At 40.7% G+C, this 23,660-nt stretch overlaps 4 protein-coding genes across 4 annotated transcripts in view; 1 reads left to right on the top strand and 3 right to left on the bottom strand.

Moving 5' to 3' along the window:
• Positions 1–23,660, top strand: part of kcnq1.2 (potassium voltage-gated channel, KQT-like subfamily, member 1.2) — a 289,633-nt gene that overhangs the window by 255,557 nt on the left and 10,416 nt on the right. The gene's annotated exons all lie outside the window — the stretch shown is intronic.
• On the bottom strand, positions 1,451–7,445 carry cdkn1bb (cyclin-dependent kinase inhibitor 1Bb). Its single transcript, XM_054777791.1, has 3 exons — positions 6,283–7,445; positions 6,067–6,192; positions 1,451–3,963 (listed from the first exon to the last, which is right to left on the bottom strand). Exons 1-2 carry the CDS (start codon positions 6,689–6,691, stop codon positions 6,071–6,073), a joined length of 531 nt encoding a protein of 176 aa, XP_054633766.1. The 5' UTR covers positions 6,692–7,445; the 3' UTR covers positions 1,451–3,963; positions 6,067–6,070.
• On the bottom strand, positions 7,844–11,557 carry yars2 (tyrosyl-tRNA synthetase 2, mitochondrial). The gene is made up of 5 exons (XM_054777787.1): positions 10,775–11,557; positions 9,261–9,428; positions 9,039–9,194; positions 8,798–8,968; positions 7,844–8,400 (listed from the first exon to the last, which is right to left on the bottom strand). The coding sequence occupies exons 1-5, from the start codon at positions 11,551–11,553 to the stop codon at positions 8,241–8,243; spliced, it is 1,434 nt and encodes a 477-aa protein (XP_054633762.1). The 5' UTR covers positions 11,554–11,557; the 3' UTR covers positions 7,844–8,240.
• pparab (peroxisome proliferator-activated receptor alpha b) overlaps positions 19,211–23,660 on the bottom strand; it is a 39,973-nt gene continuing 35,523 nt past the window's right edge. Inside the window, exons 5-7 of the mRNA XM_054777788.1 lie at positions 20,684–20,883; positions 19,682–20,135; positions 19,211–19,598 (exon numbers count right to left, since the gene is read on the bottom strand). Of these exons, the coding sequence (XP_054633763.1) occupies positions 19,354–19,598; positions 19,682–20,135; positions 20,684–20,883 (899 nt within the window). The 3' untranslated portion in view covers positions 19,211–19,353. The remainder of the gene's footprint in view (positions 19,599–19,681; positions 20,136–20,683; positions 20,884–23,660) is intronic.

Below are 23,660 nucleotides of genomic sequence, written 5' to 3'. Positions count from 1 at the left end.
TAAATCGTAATTTATTCTCGAAATCTGAGATTATTTTAATACTCCGTCGTACCAGGCATTGCCTGAGACAGCTATGACAAGGGGGGATTTACGTGACATTTGGCCTTGGGCAAAGGTAATACGACTTTTTTGTCATAAATTACGTTATTCTCAAAATCTCAGATGGTTTTAAAATGTGGCCTTAATGCTCCGTAATAATAATAGTGCACGCATACAGTAGATATTCTCACTTTCACTTTCTTACATGCTGTATTCACATTTGAGCATTATGAACCTTTTACGATCACAGAGAGCACTCTAGTTGTTCAACAATAACATTAACCCTCAAAAATACAACTTTACTAATCACAGTGTATACACACACACACACACACACACACACACACACACACACACACACACTTGCTTTCCTCCAGTCAAAGCAGTCAGTTAGTCAAGCAGCAAGCCAACTAGTCAAGCAGTCAGTCTGAGGTTTGTAGACGGGGCCCCCTTTGTCTGGACAGAGAAGGCCCAGACACAACAGAGGCCGGCCCCTGTCCCCTCACAATGGTCCTCCACACAAAGATCCCCACACACTGGGACAATGGAAGTGGGGTGGGGGTGGACGGATGGAGCTGCTGAGGTTACCCACCTGCACACTTCAGGAGGACCAGACTGACTTTTGCGGGCTGGGCCCCACCTCTCTCACCGACACACACACACACAGCGCAGGTGTCTTCCTGTGGTGGGGGCTTTCGCAGAAAAACACTCTTAGGACACATGGAACGTCTTCTCACAATAGAGCATCTTTGACAACTAAAAGACACTTTCTGCAGTATAAAAAAAATACAGTTCATGTTTAAGAGGTAAATCAATCAAATGAAAAAATAGAATTCTAGCTGAAACTAACCAGCTAATGTACAGTATGTCATTTTTAATAAACTCAGTAAAAAACAACTTTTAATAAAAATGATTAAAAAAAAAAACACTTTGTGCCATGGAGCCATTTCATTTGATGCAAATAAAAAGGGATTCCCCCCAACTCTGCAAATTCTAAGAGCACGAACCACAAAACCGTGTGCGCTTTCCTCCCACTCACAGCTTGTTTTGCAGCCACACGAAAACACCCACACAGCGCCAGTTGCTCCAAAATAAGAATTTCAAACGCACTAAATATTTTATTTTTTAAATATATATTTCTGTATTTTACCTTGCAGTTGTTGTGTCATGAGTTCCTAGGTTTTCCCAGGAAGGTCCATGCCTGCGTTAGGTGACGCAACCAGCTGCAAAAAGGGCGTGTGCTTTTTCTCAGCTCGCCTTTTGACTGGACGAGCCACACGTCAATCATCTGTCTGCAGGCAGGTCTCCGCTGCGTGCACCCTGCACTTGCAAAAAGAAGACCCTTCAGGGTTATGTTCTTCATAACACGTGGAAAACTTTTTAAATTAGATTAAAGTAAATAAAAACAACCACAAGTTCTTCTTTTTTTTTTTTAATTGATTGCAACATTTTATGACCACACATTACAAAAAAAAATGCACATCAAATATTTAATTAGGCTCAGTTTGCAACCTTGTTGGGGAAAAAAACTACCACAAATATGCTTAAAAAAAATTATAATAATACAAATATAATAAAGTAAATGCCACTTTGGATAACCGTGAATCAAAAAAAAAAAATCTACAATAAAAAAAATGTTTGACATAAATAAGTTAGTATAATTTCTCAGTGTTTTTTTTTGGTTTTTATACAAAATTATGTACAAAGCAAATATTTACACAAATACACAGGCATACAAGGGCGACTGCATTTCTGAGACGAGCTGGTGTTACTTTAAAAAAAAAAAAAAAAAAAAAGAAGGAAGCTTTAAGATGCCGACACGAGCATCCTCAGCAGGCTAAACATGATTTAAAAATATATAGGTTATCACAAAGTCAAACTATGTGAAGTCAAAAAAAAAAAAAAGCACTTGGCGGCCATCAGTTTGGTCTTGTAAGAAGGAACATTCGGTGACTACTGTGTGAAAGGAGCCTTAAGGCAGGACTTAAAAAAAAAAAAAAATTAAATTAAGCGCCATTCATTTTTGCCCTTCAACTTAAAAAAAAAAATAAATACAAAAAGTACTCAATCACACCTATGAGGTGTGCAAGGGACACAGTAAGGGAAAATAAATCCAAGTGTGTCAAACCACAGGGTGATCTGCAATAAAATAAAATACGTGGGGTTTTTTGTCCTCAGAGGGGAACATAAAAATCGCTACATTTTTGTACCGTTCTTCACTGCGTGAGTTTGGAAGGGTGAAGGAGTGAAGATACACTGTTGAGGAACTGAGGCTAAAATACTAAAAAATATATATATATTTTTTTAAACATACATATGTATATTGTTGTAAATCAGGGGTGTCCGAAGTTTGTCCACCAAGGCATTTGGATTTTTCGCTTTGTAAAAAAAGACTAACACTAATGGAGATACATGTTTTGCATTGGTTTTTTGCTCTGTTTTTTTAAATATATTTTTTTGTCAATGCATTTTTAGAATTTGCAAAAAGAAAAAAAAACTGCAAAAATATGGATACATGCCAAAAATAAAAAGAAAAAAAAGAAAATGGAGATACATGTTTTTCCATTGGATTTTGTGCTCTTGACTCCGGACAATAAAAACTGAGTAGTGGGCTGCAATTTTGTACACCGCTGTTTTAACACAACCTAAACCCAAACTGTACCCCCAACCCTAATACTGACAAGCAAAAAAAAAAAAAAAAAAGAAGATATTTTTTCCATTGGCCGTTTTGCTCCTTTACGGACAATTTTTATATATTTGTTTGTAATTGCATTAATTTGCTTGTTATTTTTGTTATTGCAGAATATGCAAAACAAACATGCATAAAAATGGAAGTCCCCCCCACTTTTTTTTATAATAGCATTTTTAGAATTAAAAAAATGGCAAATAAATTGATACTTACAAAAAAATGGGCGATACATGTTTTTCCATTGGCCTTTTTGCTCCTTTCCCCACGTTTTATGTATTAATAAATATTAATGATAATTGCATTTTTTTGTATATTTTTTTTGTAATTGCATTTTTACAATATGCACAAAAAATTGGGATAATGTATTTCCATTGGCCTTTTTGCTTCCCCCCCCCCCCCCATTTTTAATATATTTTTTGGTAATGGTATTTTTAGAATTTGCAAAATAAATGCACAAATACATGTTGATACATGCTGCTTTTTGTTTGCTCCGTTTCCACATTTTTAAATATATTCTTATGTGATTGCATTTTTAGAATGCGTAGGAAAAAAAACATGCAAAAAATGGACATACATTTCACCATTTCCCCCAGAATATCCAAATCGCAAAAAAAAAAAAAAAAAAGAAAAAGAAAAAAAGCTGCCCTACACAAATGGCCCCCGGGCCGCACTTTGGGCACCCCTGTTTTAAATTGTGTCAAAACTGCCTTTTCAGTAAAGAAGAGAATACAATTAAAAACAGCACAGCATTTTGGAACCAAACTACACTGCAATTCTTCAAGTCAAATCAAAATTCACACCTTATTTTTTTCTTAAAAATAATATAATATATAAGTATAAAGGATTTGTTTTGCAAATCACAATGCTTTCTTATGTGCTACATATGGAGAGAAATAGAAATTTCTATATACAAACACACACAGGTAGTACAAAAAGGAGCAAATGAAAAGAACCTAATTGCACACTGCTACATCCACTGCTTTCAGAGGCAGTAACTTGAAAGAACATTTTGAGTGCCAAAATTGTTTTTTGTTAGTGTTTTCTTATTCAGTGCTTCAACAGCGTCTGCGAAGGAGAGCTGATATGTTTGTCATAAGATGATGTGTACTTCCTCTTCTTCCAAAACGAGATCAAATCAAACAAAAAGTGTCTAAAAAACAAAAAAAAAGTCCAAATAAAATCAAAAGTTGACCAACACTGGAGGGGTTCCCAATGTAGGAAATGCATCTTCAGCTCTGTGAGACAAGAAGAAACAACACAAATGGTTAAAATGGGCAAAACAAAAGACCAAAAAAAAGACACTGCAACACATATCGGGAGCAAGTGGTTATTTTAGGAATATCTTACATTTTGGACACTACAAAAAAAATACATAAAAACAATAAAAAGGCATAACAGACATTAAATTGAAGTTGAGCACTAAATGCATGTAGCAAAGAAAAATCTAGGAAAATTATCATTTTTTGGAGGTTTTTTGGTATTTTTATGCAAGGTGGAGCTGTTTGGTCATGACTACTGAATAGTAGAACACAAGTTGTAACATTATTCTAACTAAAGTGCATTTAGGGGAAAATATGCAGCCTGAATAACATAGATAACATCTAATGAAATGCACACAGTGTAAATTACATTTAGAGGGTGTAGGTTCAGAATTATCTGTAAATATGAGAGCAAACTACAAGATATTGATGAAGTATACAAACACATTTCTTTAAATGCATATTGAGCACCCTCAAAGTTGCATAACATCTTACATCACTGAGAGCTGCAAGGAACTAATACTAGGAAAAATACAAAAAGCCTAAAAATGAACATTTAGCACCCTCTGCAGTGACATAGCATGTAAATTAGGTGGTGGTGTTAAGGCCCACTTAAATGATTAAGGGAACATTCACATGAAAAATACACATGAATGAAACTAAATCCCTAAAAACGCACATTTCGCAGCCACGTACATGCTAATTATGAGGCTGTACATTTAGGATTATCTTAAATTATTAGCACACACACCACAACATGCATGCTGCAAGGCTATGTGCGCATTTATACTAACTAAAAAAACAAGTTTAACATCCTCCACGGTGACATAACATGCAAAGTAGGGGGCTGTGAGGTTATGATTAACTTACAGCAAAAGCTGCAAGGAACGTCCATACCAGAACAACAAAAAAAATTACATATCAATTCAATAAAATACAACAAATTCAAATTTAGCATCTTCCATAGTGACATGACATGCAAATCAGTAAACATACATTTAAGACTATCTTGAATTATTAGAACACAAGCTGCAAAACATGCATCCTGCAAAGAACATGCACGTATAAATGCTACAAAGATAAAAATAGTTTGAAGAAAATAAAATAAAATTCAAGGATAGAGTTTTCCACTGTGACAAAGAAAATCTAGAAGGTTGTAACGTAGTGATAATACTTAACAAGCTGCACAACATTCATCCTCCACATAACATGCTAATTAAGTAATAAAAAAATACAATAACATTTCACAAAAACACAAAAAATGCAAGGCTAAAGTTCTCCACTGTGACATAACATGCAAATGAGGTGTTTCACAAGCTGCAATATCTTGCATCCTGCAAGGAACGTGCATTTTAATACTAAAAAAACTCACGAAAAATTCGATTTTAACACTGCCCAGTGACATAACATGCAAATTAAGAGGCTCGGAGGTTATTATCCCGAATTATCGCACAACAAGCAACACGCACACTGATACTAAAAGGCTGACACTGCTGCAGCAAATAAATACAAAAATTGCAAATCCATTCAATAAAAACACAAAAAAATGCTCTGCATGGTGACATAACATGCAAATGATGAGGCTGTGTTGTATTATTAAACCATCTGCATTCTGCAAGTTGCATGCATGATAAATATTACAAAAAAAAAAGTTTAGAGACTTTCTTTAGAGTTTAGAGACTTTCATTAGCCTGAAGTAAATTTCTGTCCTTTCCGCACACACACAAACGTAGACAGATGTGCGTGTGCAAAAGAAGCAGAGACACCCGCCCAATACACACACACACACGTACGCGCCCGAGGGCAGTGGCTGCTGACGTGTTACTACTACGCTCTCAAAGTCGTGCACGTTTGTTGTTTACAACTCACGTACGGCGCGCGACCCAGGTGCTCAGTGCGTGTGCGCGCCCCCGCCTGGAGCACAAAACAAGCGCGTGCATGGAAGCACGACTACTACTACTACTAGTGCTGCTTCTGCTACTATCATCAGTACTACTAGTAGAAGGGAATGAATACGAGGCACGCCATTTTAGCACAACACGGAGACTACAGTTAGGAAAGTACTGAAAAAACCCTCACCGTCTCACGTTTGCCTCCCCGGGCTGCCGCTGCGCTTTCTGGGCGTGTGTTCGGCCGAGCGACTCCGGCTCGGGAAAGCGACCTCACCCGGACTGCTGTGCGACCTCTTGCTTGGGGTTGAGGTCTCTGCAAAAAGGGGAAAAAATCGGTCAAAAAGTAATGAAAAAGGGAGCAAATGACCACATTCAAATGTCGAAATGTCCCGGTGGCATGTACCGTGACAGGCAGGTCTCTTCCTCACGGCGGTGCACTGCTCCGAGCACTCCGTCGGCCCACCGGCGATGGCGGTGGTGGCCCCCGCAACACAGCTATGATTCCCGTTCAGATCTACGCGGTTACTCGTCCGCGGCGGCCGAGTGTAAAAATCCGGCACGTCGCGATAGTCCACCGGCTCCCAGCGGATCCCTCCGTTGTCTAGCGGACTGTGCGCCGCGAAGTCGAAGCCCCACTTCGCGGCGGCGGCCTGCTCCAGATCCCAGAGGTGTCCCTTTAAATCCCGCCTGAGCTCGTCGTGGTCCACTGAGCCGAAGAGGCTCCGGCAAGCTGAAGGCTTCGGGTGTTGCGGTACACGCGGCTCGCCCCGCTCCAACGTCGGGCTCCCGCTGGATAGTCGAACATCTGACATTTTTTATCCCCCCTCCACCACCAACAAGGCACGGGAAAACGACACAAAACAGCCTGGAGCGTCCAGTTTTTTTGGATAAAAAACAAACCAAACGACTATCCTCCTTGCTGGGTAAGATCCGAAAAGAAAAAAAAATACGACGTCGGGGCGAAAAAGCACTTTTATGCCATGCGAATGTCAACAACCGCGGTAGATCCAGAAGGGTCGCCTGAGTGTAACCTACAGCCGCTTCTCGTCACTCTGGGTCCGCCAAAAAACAGGAGAGACACCACACAGAGGTCCTTCCCCGTAGCCAATATGGCGATTGGGTAGAAACACTTTTGAGTTTGAAAGCTTGACTGAGGTAGTTGGAAAGGAAGGCGGGGCCAAGAAGAATGATTGACACACGGGCGCTGTTTAAATATAAGGGCGGACGTTCATTGGTTAAAGCGTTTTGGGCCAGCCCACGTTTCTTAAGGTTGACCAGGCGAGTTAAAATAGAAGAGGACCTTGTTTTGTTTGATCAGTTTGCCAAAGCTTTAAAGACGCAATACGATTGTGTTTTTGTTTTCAATTGCCTTTTCTTTCTCAAATTATCCAAATGAACTTGTCGTTTTAAGTCATAGAACAAATAATCTTCCAAATTATAGTTTCAAAGTAGAATAATCACGATTTGCTTTGATCTGTAAACAGAGTATATAAACCAGCGCTGTCTAAAGTGCGACTTGTGGGTCATTTGTGGTCTACAGCTCTTTTTTTCTTTTCTTTTTTTTTTAAATTGGTCTGCAGCACATTGTTGAAACAAAACAAAAATAATCAGAAAAATGTACAAAAATGCATAATATAATAAGAAAAACCTGAAATGCCCCACTTATAAATATGAACACAAATATATAACTTTAGAAGTAAATATGTTTTGATATCGTATTTATAAAATTACAACCATCAATGGGGTCCCCCCATGCTTTGATTTTTCTGTATGTGGTCCCTTGGTGGAATAAATGACATTTTGCCTCATATATAAGTGGAAAACTTGCCAAAACTTTCCTGGAATGAATTTCGACTCGATGTCCACAATAACATCTTATCAATGAAATTCATCTCTTTAAATACATCCACCTTAAAAAAACATGACAAGTCAAAAAAAAAAAAAAAAAAAAAAAACACCGAATTTTCACAATCCCCACACCTTTAAATATTATTCATGGGTTCTCTTCCGGGAACTTTAAAAGGCACTACACTACATGCTACATTTGTTGCTCAAAACACCAACAAAAAAGATGTCAATATTAAATATTCAGTGATTTCGAAGGGGTCCCAGCACTACCATCCATTATGTTTGGTACAATGTTGCCCCCTGCTGCTCACCTAGCAAGACTTTAGTTGGAGATTAAAAGTGAGCAGATCGACAATAAAATACATTTTATTAACACAGTTATTAAAGATAAACATCACCTCTGTACAATATTTCTATCCAAACAAACTGGGGCGGAAAATGTCTAAATGATCACTTCCACGCACCTTCTTAGGTGGTCCACCATTCCCAGTCAAGTAAACTGGTCCTTGCACTTTAGAGACTGAGCCATTTGATGATGTAGAAGTTCTTCTTGCCCACTCGGAGCAGCGTAAGTCCATTGGCCAGGATGTGGATCTTTGGGATGAGTACTTGCTCGGGTTTGTCTGCCCTCTTGTGGTTGAGCCACACTGCTCCCTCCGCAACCATCCGATATCTGCGCACCAACAGTTAAATAGTTAAACATTGTTACATAACTGAAGTCAGAACAAGCAACAAATCCATTCTGGTTGTCACAAACAGTTTAAAAAAAATGAAATCTGGACGATATCTTTAACCATCAAGTATGTGCAGCCAGATTAAGTGAGCTAAAATTACAGTTTTTGTGAATGGAGTCTGGTGAAGAACTGCCAGACGCCACGCTCAGGCAAATATATCATTAGCGTGTTCTGTTTTGTGATGTGAAATTACTGTTTTGCTACTGGCTTTTGTTATCAGTTTGGTTTCCTTGAGTGCAACACATCCTAATGCCTGACAAAAATGCAGCTTTTGCACAAAGTTAAACAAAGCAACTAACTGAAAAGACATGCAAGTTAAACAGTGGGTGCACTTACCCTTTGGGACCATCTGGGATGGCGCTGACCCTTCGACACGCGTCGATGACAGTGGTCCCGGGTTCCAGCAGCAGTTCATGGAAGGGAGCCTCTCTGAAGAGCTCCTGCAGCTCCAAGTCACTCATTTCCTCCAATGCCTGCACGCTGCTGTGGTACAGAGTGTTGGTGCATCTGCAACCACAGCAGTGGAGGTCAGATGTTACATATCACAGATAGCTGGATTGACAGACAGAATTCTGACCTTTTGGCGCTCTCAAGACCCTCCTTCCCATGCACCAACTTTGTCACCTCCGCCGCCAGTCGTTTATGGGCCAGTCGTTTAGCAGGATCCTCCCTCTGCTGCTCCATCAGGCTCGCCACCTCGGCCAGAGGCAGGAAGGTGAACAGTTTCAGGTACCTGCAGAGCATCTGGAGAAGTTACAGGTACTGTGAGATGTCAATTGGAGCCCTCCTCCTCACCCACCATTCCACGCTGGCGTCGGGCTGCCGTAGGAAAAACTGGTAGAGCTCGAAGGGCGACGTCTTGTCACGGTTGAGCCAAACGGCGTTGCCCGCCGTCTTGCCCAGCTTGTCCCCCACCGAGCTGGTGACCAGCGGGATGGTGAGGCCATACACCTCCTCACCGCTCATCCTGGAGAGGAAGCAGGAGATGTAACATTGGCAGTATCACCAATAATCCTCATGATGTCTTGAAAATTGACACGCACGTGTGACCTGAATGATGAAAAATGTCAGCTTCCCAAAAACTGCTGTAAATTTTCTAAATAATTGGCAGCAACATTGACTTTCATTCATTATTTTTCCCCATAGTGTAAAAAAAATATAACACTAAAAGGTGTCTGGGGTAAGAAGTGTCACTTTCCCCCCAAACTGCTGTAAAAAATATATTAATATATTATTTTTCACATTTACCAAACTAAAACAATTTCCATAAAATATATTTCAACAATTGGCAGCAATATTGATTTTCCAGTGTCAAAAAATGGGCTAAAAAGTGTCAGCTGCTTTAAAAATATATTTTTCCCCACTTTAATGGAGTCGTTCTTTTAAGAGTAATTATGCCTGAAATATACATAAAGTATGCATTATATTTTGGGGACTTTAACCCTGTTTACATGTATACCAAGCCAAAAATCAATAGTGACACACTCGTATTATTTCATGGCATAGCACCTTTGTAGAAAGAAAAAAACTGAATTTTTTGCTTCATGCTTTGAATGTATAAAAGTAGCATATGTCTTCTCTTATTATGTGTACTATATTGGGTAATAGGAGTGTAAAGGTGACAATAGGGGTGTTATTTAATGTCTCGAGGGCTCTAATCATGTTAAAAGCCATAATTAGAAGGTCGTAAATAGGTTTTCTACGCTCTCACTACAAAAATATTCTATTTATAAATCAGGAATCCTACTTCATGGAAATTCAGTTATCACGGTCGAGATAAACAAAGTATTACCATACCTGCAAATACGCTTACAAGAACTGTCTATTAATTTCTCGCAGTTTCCAAATCGGAGCTTGTAAAAAGGAAACCAATTTGCAGCCTCACTGTGGCGTAAACATGGCGGATGAATAGAAAACATTACAAGTGTGTTCCACCACTCTGCGTTCTTCAGCTCAAAGCTTTTGGAAAGACCCATTTCACAAGTAGGTACTTTTTCAGGGAAAGTTTGGGGCCCAGGGAAAGTTTTTTTGATTGGGTAATTTTGGTGAAAAACGTGTCAAGAGTTTTCAAAGTCCTAGGTAAATAAAACGTTCCTGTGGAAAATATCAGGCTAATTGGCAATTAGCCTGATATTCAATTCATAGGCAGGACATAAATATGCAGAACTGTGGTTCGACAACCTCCATATCACATGTGATGGTAATACATGTCATATTAATGTACGTGTGTGTGGTAAATATCGCCAAAGAGCTTACATTCGCTGAATTGTCAACGAGGTTTGGCGCACACCGACGACGACAATGGATATTTACTTGTGAATGAAGTCATGGCCGGACATTAAGTTGCCCAGCTGGTCCGTGCCTCCCAGTTGGATCTTGCATCCATATATCTGGTTCACGTGGTAGAAGTCGTAGGCCTGGAACACCTGGTAGGTGAACTCGGTCAGGCTCATGCCGTCCCCGCTCCGCAGCCTGGACTGGACGCTGTGGCGGCTCAGCATGGTCCCCATTCGGAAGTGTCTCCCGGCGTCCGAGAGGAACTGGACCACGCTCCAGTCCTTGTACCAGCTGAGGTTATCCAGCACGGTCACGGTCCCCAGCGTCTTGGAACCGTCGTGGAAGTTGAGTTCATGGTTGGTGAAAATCCTGTGGATACTCTCCCGGATACTGTGGGTGTTCGCCTTCACGACGTCCGGGGACAGCCGCGGTCGCTCGGTTGCTTTCCCGCTCGGGTCACCGATCTGAGCGGTGGCCCCTCCGAGCACAGCGACGACATGATGACCGGCGTTGCGGAAGTGCAGGAGACCGATAAGGGCGAGGAGGTTGCCGACGTGAAGGCTGTCCGCCGTGGGGTCGAAGCCGCAGTAGACGGTCTGAGCACCCGACTGCAACAAGGCAGGGAGCCGATCGTATGCCGCATCCTCAGGGAAAGAGTCCTTCAGAATGCCGCGTTTGTTTAACCCATGGAGCAGCCCGTTACGAACAGGGGCAGATTGGTGAAATTTACACAGGAGTGTGAGGCATACAGTCGGCGGAATAGAATAACCATGCCGTATAACATAGCGGCCAGCACTGGCCATGGAGGCCGCCATATTCGACTTGAAATGGAAGAAGAAGGAAGAGGAGGAGTGGCGCGCCCTCTAGTGCGCCGGGGGTGCACCTGCTTAATCCTTAGGTAAGACTTACTAGTCTTTTTGGCTTTTGTAGAATAAACAATACTGTCTCTCCATCATCATACAGTATGTGGCATATCATTTTAAAATAAAAAGACGTAATTAGAAAAAAATGACACACTCTTTATGATGAAGTGCACTGTTTTCTTCTCACCACTAGATGGTGAGCTTGCAACAGTTTGGAATGGGAGTCCAAATGGGATAGAAAATTATAATTTTAGCAGCTTTCTAATGTTTATCTTTATATAACAAAAGAGATATATTCAGGGTGAATTCATTTAAAGGTTTTATTTTCCATTCACTGTCAACTTGTCGTATTATTCAAGACTATCTATACATTCATCAAACATTTACAATATCCTTGCCAAGTCACAATACACAATGACATCATCATTTGTCTCCTCTTTGCAGGGCAGCTTCAACCACAAAAGCAGACTAACAAAAAAAAAATCATATTAGCTTATTCCTATCACAACTGGAAATAGCACGTTGACGGTTTTTGCTTGGGGGGCAGTAAAATACAAACTGTATTCATGAATATTGTTGTTGGTGGGCTATAAGGCAGAGAACTATTCCCAAAAGATGACAGAGAAAATGAATGAACAGTACGTCTATGTATATCCTGAGTTCAAAGAAGGAAGACTATGTTTCCCTGATGCATTTTTTTTAGTCCCATGTCGTTTCAACACACAAAAACCATTCTCTCGCCACTGGAGGCCCCCTTTCTTATCCTTTAAAGCTGATTCTCCACTTTGCCAACTGATCTAATACACGTCTGCAGGTTACAGACAAGTGGAGTTTTATCAGAATTTCTAGCGTCTCATGATGTGGATTCACAGTAAGGCACCGGATGTTTGCAGCCAACTCCCAAGAGGTGGGGGCGGGGGGAACGTATGCTGAAGAGAATCTGCGTGTGGGAGTTTATGCACAATCTTTGAGATGATGTACCGTATTTCCTCAAATAGTGGCCTCAGCTGCAATAGACGCCGTGCCTCAAATTGTCCATATGAAACAATTGGGCACCTCAAAAAAAAAACAAAAAACAATAATGTGGTACATTCAGTATGACGAGCAGACGTGGCATCTGTAAAGCTGACATGTACAGTGGTGTTTAAAGGGAACGTGAAGCAAAAGAAGTCACTGCGGCTGCAATATATTATAGAATAATACCGTATAGAATAAGTACTATATATTATTTTCTAAATTGTTCTTTTATTTCATAACATTATAAAACATGAGGTAAAACATAAAAATCACATCAAAATATATATTATTAGAAATGATACTCATATTGTAACATACATATATTTTATGTTACTACAAATATTATGTAATTCATAAATATTGACACGATACAGCAACCCTATCAAATAAAAATTGTATTGATAAAATGATTATTTCTGTGTGCTGAATGTAATATTATATACAGTAAATAGATGCCCACTACTCTCTGTAGTTGAATAAGCACCACTATATGAGGAAATACGTTGTGTACAAGTTAGTAAGAGGCAGCTTGAAGGTAATTAATCTACTCAACGGCGTAAAAAAGTGAGATATATATATATATATATATATATATATATATATAAACGTGCAGTATAGCAACGAGTGGGCCAGACTAAACAAAAAAAACAACTGAATTTAGTAGGAAATTATACGTATTACATAACAGTCCATTTTGCAATCATTTTAAAGCAGTTAGAGTATTATTGTTTTTTTTTAACATTCATTCATTCAAAAATAAACAATAAAAATCAGGTAATATATCATAGATATGTAAGCTTGCTACAAAAAGTGCATTTTTTTGTGTATGAAATCTTACCAAATCGCTTTTGAGATATATACTGCATTTTCACGAGTGGAAAAGTAGATTTCTACATAGAACGGACGTGTGATGCATTGCTGATAGTGCGCACATATTAGCCCATTTTTTCTTTAGCCATGTATAACCTGAGAACATCGTATAAAAGTGGCGAGAACTACAATCAGCGTAGTGCGTTGACGATAAACTGATTTTTTTTGCGTATCCAAAATGTCAAGTTTCTACCGGCTACCGAAAATCCGGAGCAAAAATACGACTTTGAATCTAAACAGGAAGCTAAAATGATTGACATACAGCTTTGGTGGCTCTCAAAAACAGCAAAGAACACACCGGAATGTCCCTAAATGGGAAATCAAATCTCTGGATATTTCCTTTTTTGCTTTTTGTTTCGTAGTTCAGTCGCATTTTCAAACAAAACAGCAATGAGATTTAGTCGCACACCTTGTACATACATGCCGTAGTATAAAAATACGATCCCAGTCAATTAAACACAATTAGAGCCTACAGACAATACAGTACATTTCTACATTTGCTGTACAATTGTTTGTTTAAAGTAGGAAGTGTCAAAAGTTGGGGCGTTGTGATCCTTTTTGTTCCTGTTCAGGACACTCCCAAAGACAAGGTCCATTTCTTCAAGGGATTTCATATCATTTCTGACTGATTTTAGGATATTTTTGCAGGAAATGTCATGTACGTATTTTTACAACATAACACAATGGAGTGGCTGTTTAACATGCCATGATGCAAGGGTCTCCAACTTGCAGCTCGGGGGCCATTTGTAACCCATTTTTATTGATCACCGGGGATTGTTCTACACCAGGGGTGTCCAAAATGCGGCCCGGGGGCCATTTGCAGCTGTTTTTTATTGGTCCGCAGCACATTCAAAAAATATAATTTAACGAGAAAACTTAAAAAAAAAAAAACAACCCAAAAACAAAAGCAGTAAAAATGGGAAAAATCAGGAGTAATTTTGCAACTATAAAGTCGAAATATTATCCAAAAAAAAGTTGTACTCTAACAAGAAAGAGTCACAACTTTTTCGGTATGAGGAAAAACAACGTCATTTTAGTAGCATAAAGCTAGAAAAGAAAAAAGACGTGTTTTTAAAGTCGCAATATTATGAGAAACAAATAAAACTAAATAAAGTTGTCATTTTTGGGAAACTAGGTGGCAGAAAAAGCTATAATGTTACCAGAATAGAGTAAAAATATTATGGGAATAAAGTCATAATTACGAGAAGAAAGTTGAAATAGTTGGGGGGAAAAACAGCAGAAATAAAAGAAGAATACAAAATAACAATACAAAAATACAAGATCAAAGTCAAAATATTAAGGAGAAAAAAGTCTTATTCTAACGAAGAAAAAAAATGCAATTTTACGAGAATAAACTTGTAATATTATGAGGAAAATAATGTTGTATTAGTAGCATAGAGTTGAAATATTTAAAGAAAAAAAAAGTATTGTTTTTTTAAGTCGTAAAGTTATGAGGAACCAAAAAAAAAAAAGTTGTAATTTTTAGAAAATTTGTTTGGGGAAAAAGTTAAAATATTATGGGGATAAAGTCAAAATATTACGAGAATAAAATCACAATATTCTGAAGATTATTTAAGAAGAAAACAGCAAAAATGGGGGTAAAAAAAGAGCAAAGACTGAATTCATACGCGTAATATGACAAAACTGAGATGCCGTTTTTCCTTGAAATATATATAACCTCTTAGCATGTCTACATGTTGCTTCACAAAATATCAAAGTGGCAAAGTTGCATCCTTTCATTTTTCACATGTCGCCCTCAGTGAAAAATGTTTGGACACCCCTGTTCTTTATATAAAATGTAACATGAAACACGATGGAGGATTAGGGCCACGCTGACAAGAGTAAAGGTTGAAATATTCAGTGTTTGAAAAAGATACTGTATCCCACTAACACTCGGAGTGTAACGGTACATGGATTCGTAATCAGACGTTCCGGCACGAATCTACTCTGAACGGTGAGTTCATACAACCGATCTGTATCCAAACCGTATACAGCAGTCGCAATTCGACACCACTACGAATCACACGATGCTGTAACCCGAGTGACAGACGTCACACGACATCAGTCACCTGCCATCAAGATTCGCTGTTGCTCCTCCGCGGCAAAGATGGTGGCGAACAGCATCTTAAGCTGCGCGTGCAAAAAGGCATTTTTCATCTTTATGATGCAAATTCTGGATAAAATAACTCTGTGTTATGTAAATGCAGATGCTGTAAATACAATAAAAGTCCTCATTGTCCTCAAAACCAAAATGTGCAAAACTGAGACAATTTTTCCCCATACTCAACTCAGTACCTCAAATGGAACTGCAAAAATGACCTTCATACGCTTGTTATCCATCTTCTTCAGACTTGATTTCATTCATAGATGTAAAATAAGATAAACAAAATGTGACTTTGTTTGTTTTAGTTTAAAAAAAGAATTATGTTTTTTTTTTTTTCAAAGAATCTTTTTTTGTGTGTTGGTTTCAAATTTAAAAAGTTTGGATACCCCTGCCGTAGCATTTTAAGGATAAAGCTATCATTGAATTAATAAATATATAAACTGTGAGGATAAAAATTATTTTACCAGCAAAAGTTGCAATATTGTCAATATTTTTTTCATAATATTACAAATGTATTTGTGTAGATTTTTTCCCCCCCCTGTAATTTAACATATTTTTTTCCCCTCCCTTGGCGTGTGGCCCTAACATTCCTTCATACAACGTATTAGGTCGTCTACTACCACCAGACATGATTCAATCTAAACTGCATTTACAAAAACTGCATCAGATTATCCTTAAATCGCATTGCCAGATTCGATGGATACACATTCGTGACTGAGAAATGGGTGCAAAAGACCCCTGAATGTGAACGGACCAGGATCAAAACAACAGATCTAAGAATGCGGTGAATTAATTAATGAGGAAAATGTGCATCCAGCTCAGAAGGACCCTGTGTTGCATGGAGTGCCTCACGTCTGCGCATGTGCTTACAATCCAGTATAAATGATCGTCCATTTTATCTATTTCATTCGCGGCCGGACACGTCAGTCGTGTTGTTTGTGGACGTTTTGGTGAAGAGAGGCTAACATAACCACAGAAAAAGAGACATGAAATGAGAAAACATGGGAGCGCCTGTTACTGCAATAAAGATTATGGCTTGAGATATACTGTATATACTGTATATAAATCTGTTTAACACATTCTGCTGGAGTGACAGCTCACTCTTCCTCATTTTAGGGCTTTTTTTTTTTTTTTTTTGAGAGCAGGGTTTGCCGTCAACCCAAAAAGTCTTGCTGTTGATGAGTGTTTCAAATCTGAGAAGGTCGACACAGTGGATGGAGTGCAGAGCGCCGCCGTCATCAAATCCAAATTGTCCACCAGCGGCTCAAAAACCATGTTTCCACCAAGCAGTACAGATCGGCTAGCTGCGCTATGGTACGGTTTGGAACAGTGACAAACTGCAGACCAATCAACCAGTGGCTGTCCTTCTGGCACTAAATTGCGTAATGAACCACAAGTATAGAAAGGGGCCAGAAATTTGGGGTGGTCCTTTTCTTCCCAGTCCATAATGTGTCTCACTTGCAAGTGACATTATCCGCAATGGCTTGCTTTTTGGCAGCAGAAAGAAAGCCATCCCTTTGGGTACCACTGTGGATGGTACCCCAAGGGAAGTTGACAAGAAACGTTATGGCAAGGATCAGTTATTTTGGTAGCCATGACAAATTTTGCAAGTAAAGATGCGCCAGTAGCACTGCAAGGGGCAAGCATTGAGGGATGGGCCCCATAGGGTACAAATTTTGGGGTGGCACAAAATAACAAAACATGTCGTTTTCTTCCCATTCCAGAACATTTTTCACTAGGAAGAGAAATTAGCGGTCGACCAATCAACTGATGGCCTTTGGGTACCATTGTGGCTGGTACTGTATGTGAAGAAAAGTTATGGTGTGGATCAGTTATTTTGGTACCCTTCACAAGCTTTGCCAATTTAAAAAAAACGCACCAGAAAAATTTGTATACTAAGTAGCATACTAAGCGGGCAGAATATGGGAGGGGCTCCCAGTAGGTGCAAAATTTAGGTTGTCACAGAAAAAATCCATTCCCCAATCCCCACCCAATCCATTCCCGTTTTCAAATTTAAGTGGCATTCTCTGTCGTCCTACCAAGAAATGTCCGACTGTGTAGGGACGTCCCTTAGGTACAATACCACTGTGGTTGGTACCCCCCAAAACGTTGCCAAAAGCAGTTATTAATTATTTTGTGGCTTTCATATCTTTTGCCAGTGAAAACACTCCCAAAGAATGCATACCCAACCAGGAGCGTAATGCAGGGCTAGCAAATGGGCGCCGTCCGTTTCTTTCCGATGCATTGCTGTTTTCAACCTTAAGCAAGATTCTGTGTTGAGCAATCAAATGCCAACCTTTAGGCACCGTACCAGTATGGTTGGTACCCCCCCAAAAAAGCAGCCAAAAGAAGTTATGGTACTAATCCCTTATTTTGTGCCTTTCATAAGTTTTGCCAGTGAAAACACTCCCAAAGAATGCATACCCAACCAGCAGCGTAATGCGGGGCCAGCAATTGGGCGCCAGTCCCCATTGGGTACAAATTCTATGGTGGCAGAAAATGTCAAAACATGACCTTTAGTCCGTTTCTTTCCAATGCATTGCTGTTTTCAAACTTAAGTGAGATTCTCTGTTTGACCAGTCAAGTGCCGCCCGTCAGGTACCGTACCGCTGTGGTTGGTACCCCGCCCCAAAAAAGCTGCCAAAAGCAGTCACGGTACCGATCCATTATTTTGTGGCTTTTGTAACTTTTGCCAATGTAAACACCTAAAAAAAAAAAAAATGCATTCTGAACCAGCAGCGCAACGCGGGGCTAGCAAATAGGTGCCGTCCCCACTGCGGACTAATTCTGCCGTGGCACAAAATATCAAAACATGTCCTTCTGCCTGTTTCTTCCCAATACAGTGCTGTTTTCAAACTTAAGTGAGATTCTTTGTTGACCAATCAAGTCCAATCAAGTGCCACCCTTTTCGTACCCCGGCCCCCCAAAAAAAGCTGCTGCCGATCGATTATTTTGGAGCTTCCATAACTTTTGCCAATGAAAACACTCAAAAAAATGCATGCCGAACCAGCAGTGTGCCACCCTTTAGGCAATGTACCACTGTGGTTGGTACCTCCCCAAAATAGCTGCCAAAAGAAGTTATGGAGCCAGTCCATTATTTTGCGGCTTTCTTAACTTTTACCAATGAAAAAAAACCTCCAAAAATGCATACCAAACCAGCAGCGTAATGGGGGCTTGCAAATGGGTTCCGTCACCACTTGGGTACAAATTTTGGGGTGGCACAAAATATCAAAACATGTCCTTTTGTCTGTTTCTTCCCAACGCATCGTTGTTTTCAAACTTAAGTAAAATTCCCTGTGCTGCCCTTCAGCTACGAAAATACCTTATGCTACTGATCCATTATTTTGTGGCTTTCATAATTTGTGTCAATGAAAACACTCCCAAAAAAATGCATACTGAACCAGCGGCGTAATGCGGGGACAGGAAAATGGGTGCCATTTCCGCTGGGTACAAATGTTTGGGTGGCACACAATATTAAAAAACCTGCTTTTGTCTGCCTCTTCCCAATCCATTGCTTTTTTCAAACTCAAGTGGCGACCAATCAAGCACCGCCCTTTAGGTACCGTACCACAATGGTTGGCACCCCCCAAAAAACAAGATAAACTAAAGGGGCGCAAACATTTGACTCAGTGCTGGAAAGCCACGCTGCACCATTGTACCAAACTGTGCTGCTTGGTGGCAACAAGGTTTAAGGTAGTTCAGGGGTCCATCTCTTAGCTTATGGAACAATAAAAGGGGACTGAGCGCCTCCTTTTGGTTCCTTAGTACATGTCCCTGTAGATCTCCTGCAGCAGTGGGTGCAGCGATGTGTCCTCTGTTTTTTTGATCTCCTGCACCAGCTGAGCGTGCTCAGTGACCAGCTGCCGCAGGTCGGCCAGTTTCTGCAGCAGCTTGGGGAAGAGGAAGGTGTCGTCGGGGTGGTTGGCCAGCAGGTGGAGTTGTAGCACCTGCACAATGCTCTCCTGCATCCGCTCAATGTGCGTCACGTTCACCAGGCCGGGTCGGTCTAACAGAGGAAAACAAGGTAGATGTGAGACTCTCGCTGCTAGAGTCTAGAACCAGCCCTATGATGAAGAGCATATGGCTTACCTCCGCAGCAGATGATAGCGGCCACAAACAGCGCCAGGTCGCTGTCGTCCAGCTCCAGCGCGTTAAACTTGGTGGCAAACTGGAACTTGGGCTCCATCATGTCACTGAAGGGCCGCCGCAGGCTCTTGAGGAACTCCCGCGTGATGAAGCCCGAGCCGTACGCCACCAGGAGCCCGTCCTTGTTCATGCAGGAGGCCAGCATGGCGAAGAGGGCCTCGTAAACGCCGTACTTCAAAAGAGTCACCTGGTCGTTGAGGTCCAGGCCGGAGAATCCCGGGACGGACTTGGCGAATTCCGTGAGCTCGGTGACAGTCTCCACCGAGGTGCACTGGCAGCAGTGGAAGATGCGCACTTCCGCCTCCCTGTCCTTCAGCATCCCCGCCGAGCCCACCATCTTGGCCACCAGAGTCTGCTCGGCTTGCTGCAACGTCTCCATGTCGTGGATGACGAACGGCTGACAGAAGAGGACACGCATTCTTAACACAAGAGTTAAGTTTGAACCTTATACTGTAGGTGTCAAGAGGGGCATTTCTGCATTCCCAGCCGCTCTGAATGCAGCATTTGCTGGCTGAGGACTCACAAAGCGTGCATTTCTAAAATAAATGGGCATTTTCAGAAGCGTTTACGTGCAGAACGTGTTGATGTAGAACTCAGCCCCACACCTCCAAACACATCCATCCAGTAAACTCCCCCAAGAGGTGCAAGTGGGGGAACATTTGGGTGGGATTTGGAAAGTAGATCTTGGTTCCCTACACTGGTCTTCTTCTTCTGTGGCTTCTTAGTGCACTTTTGATTGAGAAAGTGCAGCACACATCATCTCCGTGCTGCGGGCAGCCAGCTATTGAGACACCCGTCTGAGTGCAAAGTTGAAAATGTGCTAAGAAGCACGATGAAATCACTCCAGTGGGGAAGGAATATATTAAAACGTGTCAACAAGAGGTGGCGACCTGTGAGGAAACTGCTACACAATCACTATTTGTCTATTTTTAAAAGTCAACCTACCGGAGTGCTGGCCTTCCCCATGAGGATGGTGCGAGCCTTGGCCTTGTTCATGTTGAAGTTCTTGAGGTAGGCCTCGTAAATCTGCCGAGCCAGAGTTTTCTGGTCAGCCAGCTGTGGGTCCTCCACCTCCCGCTCCCCCGTCACCATCTCCGCCTTCAGCTTCAGCTTCTCCGACTGTGGCATGCGGCCGAAACGGATGGCTGCAAGGATAACGGCAAAACCTAGGTCACAACCGGACGTATGCCTTTTTTGGCCGTGCAATTTCCTCCTAATGCATTTTTTTTTTTTTGCTCGTGGAGAACCTAGTTGTGGTGACCGTGAAGGAGTAAGATCACCGAGCACCCAAAGTACAACCTGTAAGTCGAGCGTGCGTACCACGCACAAAATCTGAGGCTGCTCGGACGTACGGCTGTCACTTCACTCGTACAGCCGAAGCGCGCAAGTTGTTAGAACAACGTCTGTCAAACTTCCAATGAAAGTACTGACCTTGCGTTCCGTGCGGGCTTCTTGTGAAGGTTGCAAGAACTATGCGCGAGCCGTACGTTGTGCGTACCGACGACATAAGAGCCATACCGGAAACATGATGATAACATGATGGTTCTACGTCACTTCCTCCATTCGCAATTTTATGACGTGTTCTGCTACGTCACGTACCGTGATATTTGTTATTATTTTTATCAATTTAGGAACATAAATTGTCAATAACCATACTTAATATGTGTAACATATTAGGGGTAATTGTCATTGTAATATACTGAAAGACTTTGCTAGCATGTAGATCGCTAGCATGAACAGATACGTCATACCTGGTCATGGAAATAACAATATGCATTGCAACAGGAATCAAATGTAAATATATATTTACACATATATATATATTACAATAGAGACATAGTAAACAGAGGAAAAAACAAATATACATTGATAAAAACAAATACAGATACAATAAATCATATCAAAGAAAGCCTTATGCATATTATATACCCCAGTTGTCGTGCAATTGATGTACTCTCGCCATTAGGAGTTGGGCATCGAGTCTCGAGCATCTTTCAAATGATTTTATTTCGATTCCTAGATTTGATGCTCGCCGACTGGAAGAAATAGCCGCAAACACCAACAAAGAAGAAGCCGGCGAGCACCAGCGGAGAAGAAGGGGCTAAAAAGTTTGGCTTAAGTTCACAAAAAAGATCGGTCGGCAACACGATGATATCATGCAGAGGAGGGTGCACGGTCAACATGATTAATATTCACACATTCATGGTGTAGAAATAAAGTAATAGGGCTGGGCGATATGGACCAAAACTCATACACTAGGTCCCCAACTTACGAACAACCGACTTGCGAACATTCGCGGATACGAACACAAGCAGACTGGTCTATATTTTATTTTATTTTGCCTTCTAGTCGCTCCATCAGTATTTATGCTGCTACGTGCTTGACCAGTAGAGGGCACTGTGACACTGCTAATGGGACCAACAGGAGAGAAAGACAGGAAGAGGAGAGAGGAAGGCTTAGAGTTGTATGATACAACCCAGACAGAGCGTGTGATAAAAGTTTATGAAGAGTTAATAGGCCTGCTTAATTCTACACCACCCACAGAACACTACCTCTTTTAGAAGAGTCTAACCACAACCATTTGTCCTTTTTCAATATCTCCTCTGCCTCCTCCTCCACAAGGACGTATGCTCGACCACTCCTCTTCAAAGGTAAATAACATTTATCATTACGTATTATTATATCACTTTTATTATTGTTTTTTTCATTAATTATCCTGGTTTAATATTACTACTGCATCCAAACTCATATTTACATACATACACATATACTGTATATGTATACACGTACATGTAGTACCTATATCATTGGTAATATTACCTTTTCTCCAACTTCAGAACAATTCGACTTAAGAACGGTCGTCTGGAACCAATTGTGTTTGTAAGTTGGGGACCTAGTGTATACCGATATATTTATGTTGACTATCGATGTACGATATATATCCCAACATTTATTCCAAAAAGTGAGTTTAGACACAGTCAAAGTCAAATATGCGTGCAGAGTTGTTTCATTAAAATGGAAAAAACAGCCGCTAAAATAAAATAGTACATTCTCTTTTTGAAATAAATATAGAAAACGTATAAATAAGTATAATAAAGTGCCCTGTTTAAGAGGAAATTTCTAAACTCAAAAATACTCGGGGGCTTTTTGTTGGTTTAATGCCGGATTAATCATGTCTTTCACAGCACTAACGGCTCATTGTCTCCATTTTCCACAGGAAACGACGCACCATCATTTACATGAACTGGGTTTGTAGTTTTAAATGTAGCCACTCTTCGGACCGGTGTTTGCCCCAGATGGTGCTCGGTGAGAGGTGTAGCTTCTCCGGAGCGCAGCGCTAGCCGCTGCGAGTCGCAGCTTCTCTGAAGCCCGGTGCTAGCCGCAGACAGCACTTTTAGCGAGGTGTATCTTTTCCGGAGTTACAGCGCAAATCCAGTCTATATCGATAGGTACGATATGTTTGTTTTTTTCTATCGTGCTTAAAAGAAATATCGATATTTTAATAATATCAATATATCGCCCAGCCCTACAGAGTATCTCATTTTTGATACGCTACGTCGGACTAATCCGAATCAGGGAAGTCAAACAATAAATAACCTCTGTCTCATGCCGATGTAAGCCAGGGTTGCAGGATGCTAGCTGTTGTGGAAGTTGGGGGTAAATAAAGGACGGGGCTACAACTACGGCTGGGCAAGTTCATTTATTTGCATAGTACGTCTCTGTTAGCAACAGTCAAGGGACCTTCCCAACTCACACAACACATTTCCGGCCTTCAAAATAAGAGGGGTTTTGGCAATATCCTGTTTCCCTGTGTTCACAAAATAAGGGTATAACAAAATATAAAGTACAAGTACAAAGTATACTACTTTTCAAAAGCAAATAACTTTTGTGGAAGTGTACTCCTGTAAGGAGAAATTGAATG

Source organism: Dunckerocampus dactyliophorus, chromosome 5 (genome assembly GCF_027744805.1).
Source record: "Dunckerocampus dactyliophorus isolate RoL2022-P2 chromosome 5, RoL_Ddac_1.1, whole genome shotgun sequence".
Classification (NCBI taxonomy): Eukaryota; Metazoa; Chordata; class Actinopteri; order Syngnathiformes; family Syngnathidae; genus Dunckerocampus; species Dunckerocampus dactyliophorus.
Note: the sequence above shows the minus strand (reverse complement) of the source record. Positions and strands in the feature narration are given on the sequence as shown.